At 33.3% G+C, this 18,849-nt stretch overlaps 1 protein-coding gene and 1 long non-coding RNA gene across 3 annotated transcripts in view; one reads left to right on the top strand and one right to left on the bottom strand.

The window, feature by feature from the left end:
• LOC127866297 (acyl-coenzyme A synthetase ACSM3, mitochondrial-like) overlaps positions 1-18,849 on the top strand; it is a 60,739-nt gene that overhangs the window by 31,117 nt on the left and 10,773 nt on the right. The window contains exons 6-13 of one of the 2 annotated variants that reach the window (XM_052406761.1): positions 2,895-2,953; positions 4,694-4,747; positions 6,599-6,653; positions 7,844-7,965; positions 8,841-8,997; positions 9,607-9,735; positions 15,652-15,726; positions 18,326-18,406. In XM_052406761.1, coding sequence (XP_052262721.1) covers positions 2,895-2,953; positions 4,694-4,747; positions 6,599-6,653; positions 7,844-7,965; positions 8,841-8,997; positions 9,607-9,735; positions 15,652-15,726; positions 18,326-18,406 — 732 coding nt within the window. The remainder of the gene's footprint in view (positions 1-2,894; positions 2,954-4,693; positions 4,748-6,598; positions 6,654-7,843; positions 7,966-8,840; positions 8,998-9,606; positions 9,736-15,651; positions 15,727-18,325; positions 18,407-18,849) is intronic. The other variant, XM_052406762.1, reaches the window with a different exon arrangement.
• Positions 1-18,849, bottom strand: part of LOC127866307 (uncharacterized) — a 28,834-nt gene that overhangs the window by 1,869 nt on the left and 8,116 nt on the right. The gene's annotated exons all lie outside the window — the stretch shown is intronic.

The following is an 18,849-nucleotide window of genomic DNA, read 5'->3' as shown; positions in this document are numbered from 1 at the left end:
TAAAAAAGCATGGCCGCTGGGGGGGGGGGGGGGGTCATTTTCCTTATATTTATACAGTAAAAACAGCTTGTGAACACATTAGTTTAGCATGTCAAGGGAAGTAACTGCAAATTGGCTTTTGAAAAACTATGTTGAATTAACAGAGTTGTCTCCCTTTTTAAAATATTTTTTTAAGCACAAGAAGATTAAGGTGAATTAATTATTTATGATAGTTTTACATTCTGGAAGATAGCAAACTTTTGAATAAGCGAGACTATATGATTTTTATATGTGTTAAATTGAAATAAATTGATAAATACACATTACAATAACACAAAATAGGCAAGACATTAAAGACGAATTTCATAAAATACAGCAACGACAAATTAGTGCCTTGAGCCGATGGTGACAAAGATATTTTGTACATATTTTCCTACAATAACCGAAGATTTCATCTTTTTTTTAGGATCTGAGTAAGTGTTCGTGTGTCTTATGAATAGACATCACTGCAGGAATTTAAAAACAACCATTTAACTAAATTAAGATTCACATCGTACATGCATGATATACATTCTGGCGAATTCGACTGTACAGACATTTTTGATTTCAGAATTAAATATCGGGCTTATTTCGCATTTTTCGACACATGTTCTTCTTAACTTTTTTTAAAATTTATATTGAAATGTATGACCTTGTTAACACTCTAGAGGTCACATTTATTTTCCGATCATCATGAAACTTGGTCTGAAGATTTGTCTCAATGAAATCTTGGATGAGTTCGAAAATGGTTTTTGTTGCTTTAAAAACATTGCCACCAGGGGCGGGGCATTTTTCCTGATATGGCTATATATGGCTTTAGTAAAACCTTGTTAACAATCTAGAGGCCACATTTGTTGTCCAATCTTCATGAAATTTGGTCAGAAGGTTGGTCTCAATGATATCTTGGATGAGTTCGAAAATAATTATGTTTGCTTGAAAAACATGGCTTCCAAGGGGCGGGGCATTTTTCCTTATACGGCTATAGTAAAATCTTGTTAACACTCTAGAGGCCACATTTACTGTCCGATTTTCATCTTGGAAGTATTAAAAAATGATGCCGGTTGGTTGAAAAACATGGCTGCCAGTGGGCGGGGCATTTTTCCTTATATGGCTTTAGTAAAATCTTGTTAACACTGAAGAGGTTTATTTTTTGATCTTCATGAAACTTGGTCAGAAGATTTGTCCCAATAATATCTTGTTATCTCAGGTGGGCGACTTTGGGCCTTTCAGGCCCTCTTGTTTAATAATATGTAGGGGTAAATATACATCAAATTGTTGCCTGGTACTTACAGCTTTAGTGCAACAGTAATTAAACTAAAGATTTGTTAGCTCATTTACTTATGTTCCTTGTTGGTTTGATGCATAATTATTGCAAATGTCAGTTATAATATTTAACATTGTTGGACTTTGCATGAAACTCTTTAAGTATATCTGAGTTATTAATCTTTATAGACACATTCATTAGCATATGAACTTTTGCTTCGGGTATAGTAATTGCATATGGATTTCTTTCAATCAGTGTAATAGAGAGACATCAACATACATGATGTCTAGTTTGATGATTAGCACATGTGTTAAGGACTATTCCTAGATTGTTATTTCATTTTCTAACATCAGTGATTTTTTTACAAACTGCCAGTCCTGGGAATTGATGACTTGCAAATGAAGTAGTCCAAAAATGGAAAGAATGAGTCCAACCTTTTTTTATAAAAAACATTAAAGTAACCTGTTACAGAAATAAAACTGGCTTCTTTACACTTAAAGCTGTTGAAAACTGGCATACTGATTATTATTAAGATATTCTGCAATCTTCAAAATTAAATTTTGTTAGAAATCTCCATGCATAATTGTGACTCACATAATTTGAAACTTTGCATCCTCACTGATTTTTGTGAGTCCAGGACTCGCAGGTAAAAAAATCACTGATACATTTATATTTTTACTGAGTGTTAGACAAAAATCTTCTGTGGTTTCATTTGATTTCATTTATGAGAAGTTTTGTGCATATTCGTTTGATCTCATATTAATATGCAATTTCTATGTTGTTTTGTTTATTTTAAAACTCTATTCCCCCACTGAAGTCATGCTTAAACAACTATGTGTGTCTGATTCTTGTTGTCTAAATATCGCGATATTGTCATCTTTAAAGACTACTGTACCATCCAACTAGCAAGATAATCCATGTGATGAACCAGCATTTCTACTAACAGTTCAAATTGTTGTAGCAATAATGTCTTGTGTTATTGTAATAAAAGCAGTTGTGCTATTTTTATAGTTTTAGATGACTCCAGTTAAGCGCATGGTAATTACAAGGTAACAAACAGTGAACAATTACATGCTGACAAATAATCAAGCTGTACCAATCAGTGTAACGCAATATGTTTGTTCTAGATGAAAAAATGTAAGAAAACATTGTAAGAGAATTAACAATAGAGCAAATTAATTTAAGTCAAGACTAGTAATGCAATGTGCCAGTAATTGCTTTAATTCTTATTCTAATGTTTAAATAACAATTTTCCAACCCTATACTCTTGTTCAACAAGGCGTTCCTATACATAAAATTAGCTATTATTCAAACATCCTCTAATTTAGATTTTAGTTGGAAGGGTCTTATTCCCCAATGAGATCATAATCACGAAAGCCAACATATTAACCTACATGTCAAAACAGATTCCCCCATTAAGTGTTTTGTCACAACTTCTTGAATATATTTCGGACAGATATATTTCGGACAGATGACTTTTGTCAAACATTTAAATTCATTGGAGATTTGAACCATGAAAATCCAAAAAGTATATTTAGCAACAAATAAAATGGTTTCACAGTGTGATAATTTTATTAATTTTTCTGGTGTTTAATTTTTGATATGTTTTCAGGTTGCTGCAGACTGCCCATCTCTTGAAACTAAAGTCATTGTGGGGGAGGAAGGAAAAAGGTTGGAGTAATATCAATGCATTTTTGAAGATCATGATATTTAGCAAAATACAAATAGGGACAGCACCACATATTTGAATATCTGAATAATGAAAACCATGTGAATTTGTTTATTTATGGAAATATTTTTCAAAGTGCATAGAATCTTAAATACTCATATTTTTAGTGTTTTTATGCCTGCTAAGGGAGTCATATAGTTTCAGCATTTCCCATCTGTGTATCTGCACTTTTTCGGGTTCGTTCGCTTACTTGGAAAGATATCATCTCATTGTCAGCAATCTTTAAAAAAAATACTTATTCGCATAAAATGGAGGCCAAGTTCTATACACAACCAAATCTCACCAGAAGTCAAAGATTCCTGTCACAGTCATAGCTTTTCCGTATAATTACGGATATTATAATAACTGAGCACAAATGCAAACTATGATGAGACAAAGTTGTGCATGTAACTTTTGTTTCCCAACCACCAAAGTCAAGATCACTCTGATAGTTATTAGCTTTATTATGCCCCCCCCCCCCCCCCCCCCCCCCCCCTCAAAGAAGAGAGGGAATATTGATTTGAACACGTCGGTCAGTCCGTCGTCGGTCCGTCCACCAAATGGTTTCTGGATGATAACTCAAGAACGCTTAGCCCTAGGATCATGAAACTTCATAGGTACATTGATCATGACTGGCAGGTGACCCCTATTGATTTTCAGGTCACTAGGTCAAAGGTCAAGGTCACAGTGACTCGAAACAGTAAAATGGTTTCAGGATGATAACTCAAAAATGCTTAGGCAACTTAGGAAACCTTATAGGTACATTGATCATGACTGTTAGATGACCCCCCCAATGACTTTCAGGTCACTAGGTCAAAGGTCAAAGTCACAGTGACTCAAAACAATAAAATGGTTTCCGGATGATAACTCAAGAATGCTTTGCCCAAGGATCATGAAACTTCATAGGTTCATTGATCATGACTGGCAGATAACCTCTATTGATTTTTAGGTCACTAGTTCAAAGGTCAAGGAAAAAATGACTAACCAGTTAAATGGTTTCCGGATAATAACTCAAGAATGCTTAGACCTAGAATCATGAAACTTCATAGATATATTGATCATGACTGGCAGAAGAACCCTATTGATTTTCAGGTCACTAGGTCAAAGGTCAAGGTCACAGTGACCTGAAGCAGTAAAATGGTTTCTTACGTATTCACACAATTGCTTCCACTGCAATTGACAGCCCATTTGGGGGGCATACATGTTTGACAGACAGCCCTTTTTTAATTCTTTCTTTTGAAAAAATACAATCTTATGATAACCGTGAGAAAACCGCGAGCTGATCGTAACACCCCTACCTCAAAGGTCAAGGTCACACTAAGAAGTCAAAGGTAAAAAAAATTACCTAGTTTAGCCTATATTTTGTCACTTATTATGCAATATTTGTGTCTTGTTCTGAGAAAACTGGGCTTAATTCATGTGCGTAAAGTGTTGTCCCAGATTAGCCTGTGCAGTCCGCACAGGCTAATCAGGGACAACACTTTCCGCTTTAATGGTATTTTTAGTTTCAAGGAAGTCCCTTGTTACCGAAAATCAATTTTAGGCGGAAAGTGTCGTCCCTGATTAGCCTGTGCAGATTGCACAGGCTAATCTGGGACGACACTTTACGCACATGCATTAAGCCCAGTTTTCTCAGAACAAGACACATATTATAACTAACCACAAATTACCACCATAAGGAGGCTCACTAATCTATCTGAAAGGTCACAGTCAGAGGTCAGGCAATCACCAATCTATCTGAAAGGTCACAGTCAGAGGTCAGGCAATCACCAATCTATCTGAAATGTCACAGTCAGAGGTCAGACAATCACCAATCTATCTGAAAGGTCACAGTCAGAGGTCAGGCAATCACCAATCTATCTGAAAGGTCACAGTCAGAGGTCAGGCAATCACCAATCTATCTGAAAGGTCACAGTCAGAGGTCAGGCAATCACCAATCTATCTGAAAGGTCACAGTCAGAGGTCAGGCAATCACCAATCTATCTGAAATGTCACAGTCAGAGGTCAGACAATCACCAATCTATCTGAAAGGTCACAGTCAGAGGTCAGAAGTCAACTTTTGCCATAAACAAGTTGTTTTTAGCTCATCCTGTGAGCTATCACCCTATGCCTGGCGTCCTTCGTTATGCAGTGTCTGGTGTGAAACATGGGCGTTATGTTTATCTAGCCAAAATCTAGACCTAGTTAGAATAAGAGTTACCGCTGTCCAAAAACTAGGTCACCAGGTCAAATTTTAGAAAAAACTGTTATCCACTCTAAAGGCCTTATTGATGAATTAGTTGGACAACATCTTGACTGAATATGAATAAGGGTCAAGTTTAAAAAAAAACTAGTTTCCTAATTTAAATCATAGTAAAAAAGAACAAAAGTGTTACCACTCTTGAGGCCACATGTATGACTCAATGTTGATGAAACTTGGCTAGAATGATAATTTTTAATTTGTTCATGGTGATTTTAGATTTGAGTCAGATGCATCTTAACACTAGATCACCTGGTAAAATCTTGGAAAAGCCATGTTACTGCTCTAGAGGACACATTTATGACTATCAGGATGAAACTTTGTCAAAATGTTTATCTTGACAACATTTGTGTCATGTGCATTCAAAAACAATGTCCCTATGACAATTCTTAGAAAAACTGTTATCAGGATAGTAATAATTGAAAGTTTATTATATATATATATATATATATATATATATATATATATATATATATATATATATATATATATATATATATATATATAAACATCTTAGCCAACTCTTATTTATATTGAATATAGGTTGTACACAAGTTACTCCCCTTTATTTGCAATGTTATTCATGTAGTTCAGTTTACTTGTGTTTCTCATTTGTGTGTTATTGTTATTCATGCTTAGAGGTCACAAGTCAAATTTAGCAAATAAAACCGCTTGATATTTTCTTTCTCAGACCTATCTTTGCCACATATTGATGGAGTTAAAATATCTTGGCACATATGCAATTATTAATAAAATGCCCGGTGTCATTTTAAACTCATCTCTCTACCTTACAGGTCAAAATCAAAATTTGCCTTTAAATACTTTATCAAGTGTATCTTTGTCATTCATCACACTATTGTAAGATAACTTATAACTTACGAAAACCATGAGGAAACAGCTTTTCATGAAGTCAAATGTCATTTTCAGCTGTTGAAAAGTTTGTCCAGATTGTAAGGTTTTTATTTATCATTAAATTTTAAGACCACTAATACCACAAATTACTACTATGAGGAAACTGAGTGTTACATATTCATATATCACACTATTCATGTCCTTGAAGATCAAGGTCAAAAGTCAAATAAGCTTGTGTTTGACCTAAGCAGAGTTTTGAGACAACAAACGGAAAGTGGTGGCATCCATGCCCTATTGACACATGTCTTGATCCATGCCCTATTGACACATGTCTTGTTTATTTTGGCCTATTTTATGGTTCACGTACCGAGTTTGTGCCTTCTATCTGGTCAAGAACAGATTAAAGCACCAGGTCAAAAGACCCATATCAGGCTGGTGGCAGTCAATTAAATGCCACAGTGCAAAGTGTACTCATTAATTCCAGCCTATGCTGATGTGCTCTGTGATTTGTTTGCAGGCCTGGCTGGTTGAACTATGAAGAGCTAACCCGTAGAAGTACAGACAACATACAGGTGTTAATATTTTCAACATGTTGATATAGGGTATTGTGAACATTATTTTAAACAGTAATAATTATTATACATCTGGGAATATATCATATTAATCAATTGATGTTATTCAAATTAATGTAAATGTTGATTAATGTTGTTATATATGCAAGTATAGTTTTGACATAAAAGCAATTATATGTAAAGGCATATAAGAACCAGTAATTGTGTCACCAATCACTTGCCCTATTAAGTCTGAGACTAGACCTAAGATATAATGAAGAAAATGTTGTACATCAGTGTACATGGTATTTATAAAAATGTCGTACATTAGTGTACATGGTATACATAACAATATAGTACATCAGTGTACATGTTATACATAAAAATGTCGTACATCAATGTACATGGTATACATAAATGTTGTACATCAGTGTACATGGTAAACATAACAATGTAGTACATCAGTGTACATGGTATACATAAAAATGTTGTACATCAGTGTACATGGTATACATAACAATGTAGTACATCAGTGTACATGGTATACATAAAAATGTCATACATCAGTGCACATGGTATACAATAAAATGTCGTACATCAGTGTACATGGTATACATAACAATGTAGTACATCAGTGTACATGGTATACATAAAAATGTCGTACATCAGTGTACATGGTATACATAACAATATAGTACATCAGTGTACATGGTATACATAAAAATGTTGTACATCAGTGTACATGGTATACATAAAAATGTTGTACACAAGTGTACATGGTATACATAACAATGTAGTACAGTAGTGTACCTGCTTCCCATCTTTATATGGTATGATGGAACTGTTCTCAATCATATTAGCAAACTAAGTGATCAGGAAAGGGAATTTTCTCATTACAAATGCTTCATGTATATTGACCGCCCTCCATCTAGGACTAACTGATCAGCCCATATGATACTGCTCTAAGGCCACCAATGTGTCTGACAAAGAGTGGCATAGTCACAGTGGTCTAGTGGTATGACTCTGGTTTAGGAATCAGACGGTCATTGGTTAGAATCCTGCTCAGACCATGGACGATTGGTGAACGGGAAGTTCATGGGAAAGGCAACTAAAGATGTATCATCATCAATATCAGAACTTTAACCTTTAACTGAATTGTTTGGCAATTTTTAAATTGAGACCCATCGACTTGTGAATTGGTATATTTGTAGTGTATCAACTCGCTGTCTACTGACCCGATGACTGTGTTCTTCACAAGCGGTACCACTGGCTCCCCCAAGATGACAGAGCACACGCACAGCAGCTATGGCCTTGGGCATATCATAACAGCAAAGTGAGAATATCAGCTGGATAGCAGATTTACTTTGTTTTATGTGAATTAACGATGTGGGAAGCATTGTTCAATGCACTTGTCTATGAGAAGGCCCTGAACATTTTCTGGATTGTTACTTCATGATTTTATTGGGCAATAACGTAAAACAATGTGCCAGTAATTACTGTGTGGAGACTGCATGCCTGTATCCAAACATTAAGGTCACACTTGTCAGAGATTAAATACATGACTGAGTCACTCAAATACAGACTGCTATTCCAGGCTCAAATACAGAATGCTTCTCCAAATTGTAAATTAATCATAACTGACATTGTTAAATGACTTAACACAAAAGATCATGGTGTGAAGACAACTGTGTCCTGTGCTCAAAATTGAAGGTAAGTCACAGAGGTCAAAGGTCTAAGGTGATCAAATTAAAGATTGCCCAAACTGTTACTTCGATGGTTTATTAGGCAAGTTTTAATTAAATGGCCTCAAATAATAAAGTGTGACAACAATTAGTGACAATATGAAGAACACAGTTGGGTTCAAGAGTAAGTTGGAAGAATAAAACGGTTGTCATTGACTTTTCAAGATTCAAGATTTAAGATTCAAAACTATAAAACAAATTATAATGTTTTATAAAATTGAATGTTAATGAAACGGCCTTTGCAAGTTTGCAAAGAAAAGTCTTGGGGTATCCATGTCAGTGATGGTCGTGCAAAAATGGGTATTATGCATTATACAGCCAGTGTAGCTTCAGAATTCAAACCTTGAGTGACTTTATAGTGGACTGGGTAGCTATTGACCGGTCTGGGCAAATGCGCAGGCTAGACTGGAACTTGGATGGCCACGTGGGACAAAAGACATGTCACATGTCCCTTGTCATATTTCAGGTATTTTCTCAACCTGAGTCGCAAGTCAATCTTATGGAACCTGTCAGACACAGGCTGGGCCAAGTGTGCATGGAGCAGTCTGTTTGCCCCCTGGATTGCTGGGGCCACTGTGTTTGTTCAAGATGCTCCCAAGTTTGACCCCATCCGCACTTTACAGGTAGGAGTGTTATCTGTTAGTATAGTTTAAATGGACTTTAGGTCTTAAAACTGAAACAAAAAGGGTTTGTTTCCCAATTCATTTAGAATTCAATGTTCCTTTATTGAAAATTGTTAGCAAAATTTACATTTGTTATTTCTTTGAAGCAATGGCTATTTTTTATCATTTATCAAAATTGATATTTATATTGGGTTTGCAGTCCTTATATATGGAATTGAAGTGAAGAAAAGCAGTTTTTTTCTGCCTAAATTTGATTTTGCCAAGAAGAGACTTTCTTTAAATGAAAAATATCATAATAGTGGAAAATCCAGTCCCTGATAAGCCTATCTATATCAACCATTATAAGCCCATTTGTTGCGTGTAATACCTGTCTAACTCATAAGTAAAGGTCACACTCAAATGTCAAAGATTAATTTGGCCATAAAACTGATTGGTTTTACGACAATTGTGGAATATGGGGGCTTATGTACCCTAAAGACATACGTCTTTTTTAACAAACTTACTGGGTATCTCATAGAAGGCCATAGAAAGACGCATATTAATTTACTAATTAACTTGTTTGCTGATTGTAATTATGTAGTATTTAGGTTCAGTTTTATCATTTTCAAGACACTAGCAAGCAACCCCATTACACATTTCTGCACGCCACCAACAGCAGTACGATTTATGATCAAAGAGAAGCTGCACAACTACAAATTTCCTGCTCTATTCCACTGTGTGAGCGCCGGGGAACCTGTGGTATATAAATGTTATTATGCATGAATGTGTTTGTTTGCATTTCTGATAAATTGTACTTAAAGCTTTTTTTTAATTTTTTATGTTGTTTGACAGTTCTCAATTCATGACTCACAAGCTTTCACTTGAAACCGTTTTTTGTAGCATTTATCATTGTTTAGTAAGTACTACCAGTTTGTGTCTTTGTGTGATTTTTTTTACCATGGAATCCGTTCATAATTAGATCTGTTAACTAAATCAAATCTTATTTATTAATATTTTCTGTCTTTTTTAGCTCACCTGTCACAAAGTGACATGGTGAGCTTATGTGACCGTGTGATGTCCGGCGTCCGTTGTGCGTGCATGTGTGCGTGCGTGCGTGTGTGTGTGTGTGTCCGTCAACAATTCGTTTGTGTAGACAGTAAAGGTCACAGTTTTCATCCAATCTTTATGAAATTTGGTCAGAATGTTTATATTGATAAAATCTGGGTTGGGATTGTATTTGGGTCATCTTGGGTCAAAAACTAGGTCACTAGGTCAAATAATATAAAAACCTTGTGTAGACAATAGAGGTCACAGTTTTCATCCAATCTTTATGAAATTTGGTCAGAATGTTTATCTTGATGAAATCTGGGTTGGTATTGTATTTGGGTCATCTGGGGTCAAGAACTAGGTCACTAGATCAAATAATAGAAAAACCTTGTGTAGACAATAGAGGTCACAGTTTTCATCCAATCTTTATGAAATTGGGTCAGAATGTTTATCTTGATGAAATCTGGGTTGGTATTGTATTTGGGTCATCTGGGGTCAAGAACTAGGTCACTAGATCAAATAATAGAAAAACCTTGTGTAGACAATAGAGGTCACATTTTTCATCCAATCTTTATGAAATTTGGTCAGAATGTTTATTTTGATGAAATCTGGGTTGGGATTGTATTTGGGTTATCTGGGGTCAAAATTGGTCACTAGGACAAATAATATAAAAACCTTGTGTAGACAATAGAGGTCACAGTTTTCATCCAATCTTTATGAAATTTGGTCAGAATGTTTATCTTGATGAAATCTGGGTTGGGATTGCATTTGGGTCATCTGGGGTCAAAAACTAGGTCACAAGGTCAAATAATAGAAAAACCTTGTGTAGACAATAGAGGTTATAGTTTTAATCTGATCTGTCTGTCATTCATTGTGTGTCCCAAAACTTTAACCTTGGTTTGCAATAACTTTTGCATTATTGGAGATAGCAACTTGATATTTGGCATACATGTGTAACTCTAGCAACCCCAGCAGGTCTTATCTTATCAGTGGAAGATCAAAGAAAATCAGCTAATCTGCATAGTGGTTCCATTACGAGTTATTTTAATAAAACATCTTTATTAAAATCAAATTAATATAAAATGTTGATTGAAAGAAAATTAATTCTCTTTAATATGATATAAATTTTAATAATCTTTAATTTATATTCGCTGCTTAGCAATCTTTATTGGATTCAAGTACAATGTCTGTGTCCCATTTCCTTTGTTTACTGCATTTTCGAGTATCTGCGCTGACCCCAGTTGTTTACAACACATTTGTGACCTGACAAGGTTATTTGAACATTAATGATGTTGATATATTTATGTTCACCAATGAAAAACGATTCCGATGAATTTCACAAAATTGTGATATGTTAAGTCTACGCAACGAAAAGTAGTCCAAACGTCTATGAACGTTTCTTCAAAAAGTAATGTTATTTTTTTGATTTCACATAGAAAATCACAAAATATAAGCTCTGATCTTTCTTTTGGTACCAGAAGTATAACTAGGAAACGATATTAAGTATGTCGCATTTATGATTAAAAACCACGTGTTGGGGAATTTTCAACGAGGTCGAAATAGCGGCGTCATATTGGAAAATTTGATTAAGCTGATAGCATGATCGATAACCGTGATTTCTTCAAAAATTACTTTATTATACCCCCATTACTGGTAATGGGGGCTATATATTAGTCACTTTGTCAGTCTGTCTGTCTGTCGGTCTGTCTGTCCCGAAAATTTCATCCGATCTTCACAAAACTTGGTCACAAGTTGTATCTAGATGATGTATAGGTCAAGTTTAAATATGCGTCATGCTCTGTCAAAAACTAGGTCACGGGGTCACTTAAAGTGTTTTAAAGCGAAAGTTTGCCCGGACCATAACTATGTCATTTATCGTTTAAAAAAAAACTTGGTTCTTTTGTTCACCATCATGTGACGGTGTGTCGTGTGAAAGAAGTACGTCAATATCTCAAAGGTCAAGATCACACTTGGAGTTCAAAGGTCAAATGCATGTCCAGGCCATAACTTTATCATTTATAGTGAGATTTAAAAATTATTTGGCAAATCTGTTCACCATCATTGGACAGTGTGTCGCACAAAAGAATTTCGTCGATATCTCCAAGGTCAAGGTCACACTCTGAGTTCAAAGAAAGGTCAAATGCATGTCCGGGCCATAACTTTATCATTTATTGTGAGATTTGAAAATCATTTGGCAAATTTGTTTTCCATCATTGGACGGTATGTCACGCGAAAGAATTACGTTGATATCTCCAAGGTCAAGGTCACACTTTGAGTTCAAAGATCAAAAATGGCCATAAATGAGCTTGTCCGGGCAATAACTATGCCATTCATTGCGATATTTTAAAATCATTTGGCACATTTACTCACAATCATTGGACAGTGTGTTGCTCGAAAAGAATTACGTTGATATCTCCAAGGTCATGGTCACACTTTAAGTTCAAAGGTCAAAAATGGCCATAAATGAGCTTGTCCGGGCCATAGCTATGTTGTTCATTGTTAAATTTTAAAATCATTTGGCACATTGGTTCACCATCATTGGCCGGTGTGTCGCGCGAAAGAGTTACGTTGATATCTCTAAGGTCAAGGTCAAACTTCGAGTTCAAAGGTCAAAAATGGCCATAAATGAGCTTCTCTGGGGCATAACTATGTCATTCATTGTGAGATTTTTTAAAAGCATTTGGCACATTTGTTCACCATTATTGGATGGTGTGTCGCGCGAAAGAATTATGTCAATATCTCCAAGGTCAAGGTCACTGTGAGTTCAAAGGTCAAAAATGGCCGTAAATCATCTTGTCCGGACCATAATTATGTCATTCATTATGAGATTTAAAAATCACTTGGTACATTTGTTCACAATCATAGGACAATGTGTCTTGCGAAAGAATTACGTCGATATCTTCAAGGTCAAGGTCGCACTTGGAGTTCAAAAGTGAAAAATGGCCATAAATGAGCTTGTCCGGGCCATAACTATGTCATTCATTGTGAGATTTTAAAATGACTCTGTACATTAATTTTGTTCACAGTCATTGGACAGCGTGTCATGCAAAAGAATTAAAGAATTCAAAGGTCACAATGGCCATAAATAATAATGGCATAATATATTGAATATAATATGAAGACAGCATGCAAAATAGTCTGTGTCAATGCGGCATGTGGGGATATACGTCACGTCTGTGACAAAGCTCTAGTATAAATCTAGAAAATCGATAGCAATCAAATGGTAAGTTATTTTTATTTTAATTATATCGTTTTTTATGTTGATTTCCCTTTATTCATTACAAAACAGATGATCAAATTTCTTTCAGATTGGTCGTGTGGATATTCGTACCGAGTTTCAACAGTCTGCTGTCAAAATGCCTCTATTTATTGCATTTATGTTGCAAAATACATAAAACCTAATGCAAATAAACACAACCAAAGTATTTTAATGCGTTTCTAAGTATATATTTAATGTCAAATGACCTATAATTGTTATGTTTAATGTGTATGAAATACTTGATTTAATTTGTTTATTTCGAACTCGGTACGTTCGTACCATTGACTGGCATTGTGTTTTTGTTTTCATTAATTTTTTTATAGTTTAATTTGTTGACTCTCGAACGTTTTTTCTTTATTTTAGAAAATATTTATTAAATAAACAACGTTAATCATTATTTTAAATAATGAATAATGCCTTGTTACAGTTTTATTTAATTGTTGTTGTTTTTTAATACATTGATTCAGAATCGGTACTGACTATAGTGTTTTGTATGTTCAAAGTAATTGTAACTGCTAATTGGTGGTTAAGGAATTTAAACAAATAATGGTTTACATTGAAAGATTTATTTTTAACAAATCCTAGAATTTTATATTTATTTACATTAAACCACATGAGTTTGAAATTCTATCCATAAAGCCAATCTAATGGCTAAATAATAAAAAATATACCCCTATATAGTATAGTCTATATATTATATAGAGGTATATATTTTTTTATTTAGCCATAATATAAGCTTTATGGATAGAATTTTAAACTTCTGTGATTAAACATTGAAAAACTAAAGTTATATTTATTTTAGCACAATTTCATTGTTCTTTTCAGGATCAGCTGAGGATATTACACAATGGCCGAGTTCCCCGGACCATTCTGTGAACAGCAGAACATAAACAATTGTGATCTGCAGAATGAGAAAATTAGCAAATTTAAACATGATTTTGCACTATGAAATGGACTTTGACTACATTGAATGTTTAGTTTTTTATATTAGTGACATGTTGTGTTGTTTTGTTGTATTTTGTCTTTATTTGAGAAAAAAAGTCGAAAATAGAAATATATTTTTTGTGATATTAATGTGTCATTATCTTCATTATAGTTCATACTATGCAAAAACTAAGTAAAGAAATAAAAAGAGCATGAAAAAATACATAAAACTGCCAAATATGAACTCTATATCTTCTTTAGAACAAAAGTTATGTCAATTTCTCTGTAATAACATAAGGCGAAGGTGCTGTGATATAACGCATTTACTATGTAGTAATAAGTACCAATATTTTCCAATAAATCGACAAAATTTCCATGACAAAAATTGTCATAACTTCTCTTCCGGTGGGGATACTTTAACAATTCAATTGTGTTGGAAAGCTTTTTATGTCCCCCACCACTATAGTGGGGGACATATTGTTTTTGCCCTGTCTGTTGGTTTGTTGCTTTGTTTGTGTGTTTGCGTCAAACTTTAACATTTGCCATAACTTTTGCAATATTAAAGATAGCAACTTGATATTTGGCATGCATGTGTATCTCATGGAGCTGCACATTTTTAGTGGTGAAAGGTCAAGGTCATCCTTCAAGGTCAAAAGTCAAATATATAGCTTCAAAGCGGCACAGAAGGGGACATAGTGTTTCTGACAAACACATATCTTGTTGAAATATCTATCTTGCTAAATTAATAAAACTAATGTATGAGAAATTTTAAAATTTAACAGGGGTTGCTAGTAACTCATGGAGCTGCACATTTTGAGTGGTGAAAGGTCAATGTCAAATATATGGCTTCAAAGCAGCGCAATAGGGGGCATTGTGTTTTTGACAAACACATCTCTTGTTAATCTTGAAAAACAAATCTAGAGGTCACAGTTTTCATCACGTCTTAATGAAATTTTGTCAGAATGTATTAATTAATGAAATCTGGCTTGGGATTGTATATGGGTCTGATAGAATTTAAGTTGATGTAGCAAGGTTAGTCAGGTGGGCGATTTAGGGCCATCTTGGCTCTCTTGTTTGTTGTACCCTTTATTATTTCCTACTAAACAATGATGCAAAAGGTTTGCCAGTTATAATACAAGATTGTGTTTGGAAGCTGTAGTTTTGTCTGCTCTTATAATATTCAATTTAACTAAGTTTATAACATATGTACTTGTTTTGAAAGGATTTTAATACGTTTTTTTCAAGACCCTCACCCAAGGGGCATTCGTTAACAAAACTTGAGTTATAATCTTTATAAAATAGTAAAAACTAAATGAATATGAAACAAGTTTCCAGAATTCTTATTGGTCAAAATGTTTAGTTGTTATATATATACTTAGTTTGAAATCTGCAACTTTCACGGTACTTTGAATATCTGGAGTTGAGAATATATCTCTTCCCTGTAGAACCCAGAGATGTTGAAGGAGTGGACTGAAGGCACGGGTCTGAATCTGTACGAGGGATATGGGCAAACAGAGACAGTGAGTACCATCAGGCAACTACTGTGAATATATGAGCCACAGTGAGTACCATCAGACAACTACTGTGAATATATGAGCCCCATTCTGGGAAAACATGGCCTAATGTTTGTGCCTAAAGGATTGTCTCCAATTAGCGTGTGCAGCCCATGCTTTTATGGAATTTTTTTATTTTAAGGAAGTCACTTTTAAATGAAAATCTAATGGAGGCAGATGGTGTTGTCAATGATCTGGGAGAATACTTTATGGGCATGCCAAGTTTTCCCAGTGAGCTGATTGTTTATAATTGCTTTTTCAGATTAAAAAGCTAAAAAAAGACTGTTTAGTTAAACTCTTTCTGATGAAGAAACCAAACTTTTTGTCTCTGGAAAGCTCTGTAAAAAACGTAGATAATTGTTAGGTTTTACTAGAAGATAGTGATTTGTTTAAAGAACTGGTTAATGATATTGATCAGTAAAATATTGTGCAATTTGATGGTATTGATCAGTTAAATATGCTGACATAAGATTATTTAAAAAAAATGTTTTAAGTAAATGATATTTATAAGTAAAATATGTTTAAAATAGACCATATTGTTTAGTTAAATATGTTTTAAGAAAATCATATTTATCAGTTAAATATTTTTTAAGTAAACCATATTGATCAGTAAAATATGTTTAAGCTAAATCATATTGATCAGTAAAATATGTTTAAGCTAAATCATATTGATCAGTAAAATATGTTTAAGCTAAATCATATTGATCAGTAAAATATGTTTAAGCTTAATCATAATAATCAGTAAAATATGTTAAAGCTAAATCATATTGATAAGTAAAATATGTTTTGAATAGACCATATTGTTTAGTTAAATATGTTTTAAGAAGATCATATTTATCAGTTAAATATTTTTTAAGTAAACCATATTGACCAGTAAAATATGTTTAAGCTAAATCATATTGATCAGTAAAATATGTTTAAGCTAAATCATATTGATTAGTAAAATATGTTTAAGCTAAATCATATTGATCAGTTAAATATGTTTAAGCTAAATCATAATGATCAGTAAAATATGTTTAAGCTAAATCATATTGATCAGTCAAATATGTTTAAGCTAAATCATAATGATCAGTAAAATATGTTTAAGCTAAAGAAGATAATTTTGATGGATAAGGTGTGTTTGAAGGATATCATATTTATCAGTAACATATGTTTAAGCTAAATCATAATGATCAGTAAAATATGTTTAAGCTAAATCATATTGATCAATAAAATATGTTTAAGCTAAATCATAATGATCAGTAAAATATGTTTAATCTAAATCATAATGATCAGTAAAATATGTTTAAGCTAAATCATAATGATCAGTAAAATATGTTTAAGCTAAATCATAATGATCAGTAAAATATGTTTAAGCTAAATCATATTGATCAGTAAAATATGTTTAAGCTAAATCATATTGATCAGTAAAATATGTTTAAGCTAAATCATATTGATCAGTAAAATATGTTTAAGCTAAATCATAATGATCAGTAAAATATGTTTAAGCTTAATCATATTGATCAGTAAAATATGTTTAAGCTAAATCATAATGATTAGTAAAATATGTTTTAAGCTAAAGAAGATAATTTTGATCAATAAGGTGTGTTTGAACGATATCATATTTATCAGTAAAATATTTTAAAAATAGATCATTTGTATCAGTAACATATGTTTAAAGATCATATTTATCAGTAAAATATATTTAAAGTATATCATGTGCAATAGTAAAGTATTTTTAAGTATATCTAAAAGATATTATTATCTTTTATTCAATGTACACGCGTAAGTTAATGCTGTTATTATGCTTTGTTAATGCAATGAGCATTTGTTTTACACTGTATGCAAACGACTGGGTGGGGTAACGACGTAGTAATACTACCAACTGACCAACCTTCTTAAAAGTGTGATCCGAATTCAACGGTCACCTGTGGACAACGGTCACTTTGATCATTTCCCTTGACTGACCGCTGAATTCAGGTTTGACTGTAGATCATATTGATGAGTATAATGTGCTCAAAGTAGGTCATGACGATCAGTACAATATGTTTAAAGTAAGTCATAGTAATCAGTTAGATATGTTTGAAGAAGATCACATTGATCTGACAGTCTTTTTTAATTGATTTACATATGTAGAATATGTTAAAGGAAAACATGGTGATCACTAAAACATTTTTAAAGTAGTTGATATTGATAAGTAAGATATGTTTAAAGAAGATAATATTGGTCATTAAAATGTTTTCAAAGTAGATCATGGTGATCAATAAAATATGCTTACAGAAGGTTATGGTGATCAATAAAATATACTTAAAGAAGATATATTTGTTAGTAAAATATGTTTGTGGTATATTATATTGATCAGTAAAACATGTTTAAAGAAGATGGTATTGATTAAGGATTTTAACTTGAAGTTTCCTGAACATACACCCATTTAAGAATTTTCTTAAAATTCAACTAAGAGCCTTTATGATAATTGCATCAAGTCCAAAATTATATACTGTTATAACATCCCCCTTATGATGGACTTGCACAGATGATATTCATTAATTTTGTTTCTCTAAGGTTATGTCATGTTCTTCACTTTCAGACATTTGTATGTGGTAGCTACCCAAGTATAGAACAGCGACCTGGTTCCATGGGAAAGGCTGCACCTGGGTATGATGTGGAGGTCAGTTAAAGGGTCAGAAATGGCTGTAGATATTGTTCATTGTCATTCAAAGAAAACATTGAACTGAAGCTCTAAGACCTCAAATTAAAAGAAGTCCAGGGTGAGCTTTCATGGTCATTGTGTATATTTATTATATCAGTATTTAACATTCTGTTCGAAATTGAAGTCAGTGCTCATGATTATGAAAATAGACATTGCCATTTTGTCACAATTATTTGACTTTGCAACACTCAAGAAATTATTGCACTGTTAAAAAAACCATATATCTAGTGGTCCCTTGTGGAACCATGCACAGGTGGTTAGCATGTGGCTATAATATTAATTAGTGAAAACATCATTTTGAATGATAAATAATCAAATTATAACGAAAAATCAATTTTAAGTAAAAAAACATTTCACTATCAAATATATATATAACAAGGTATTCAACTCAAAATCACCTG

This window comes from Dreissena polymorpha, chromosome 2, assembly GCF_020536995.1.
Source record: "Dreissena polymorpha isolate Duluth1 chromosome 2, UMN_Dpol_1.0, whole genome shotgun sequence".
NCBI classification, from domain to species: domain Eukaryota; kingdom Metazoa; phylum Mollusca; class Bivalvia; order Myida; family Dreissenidae; genus Dreissena; species Dreissena polymorpha.
Note: the sequence above shows the minus strand (reverse complement) of the source record. Positions and strands in the feature narration are given on the sequence as shown.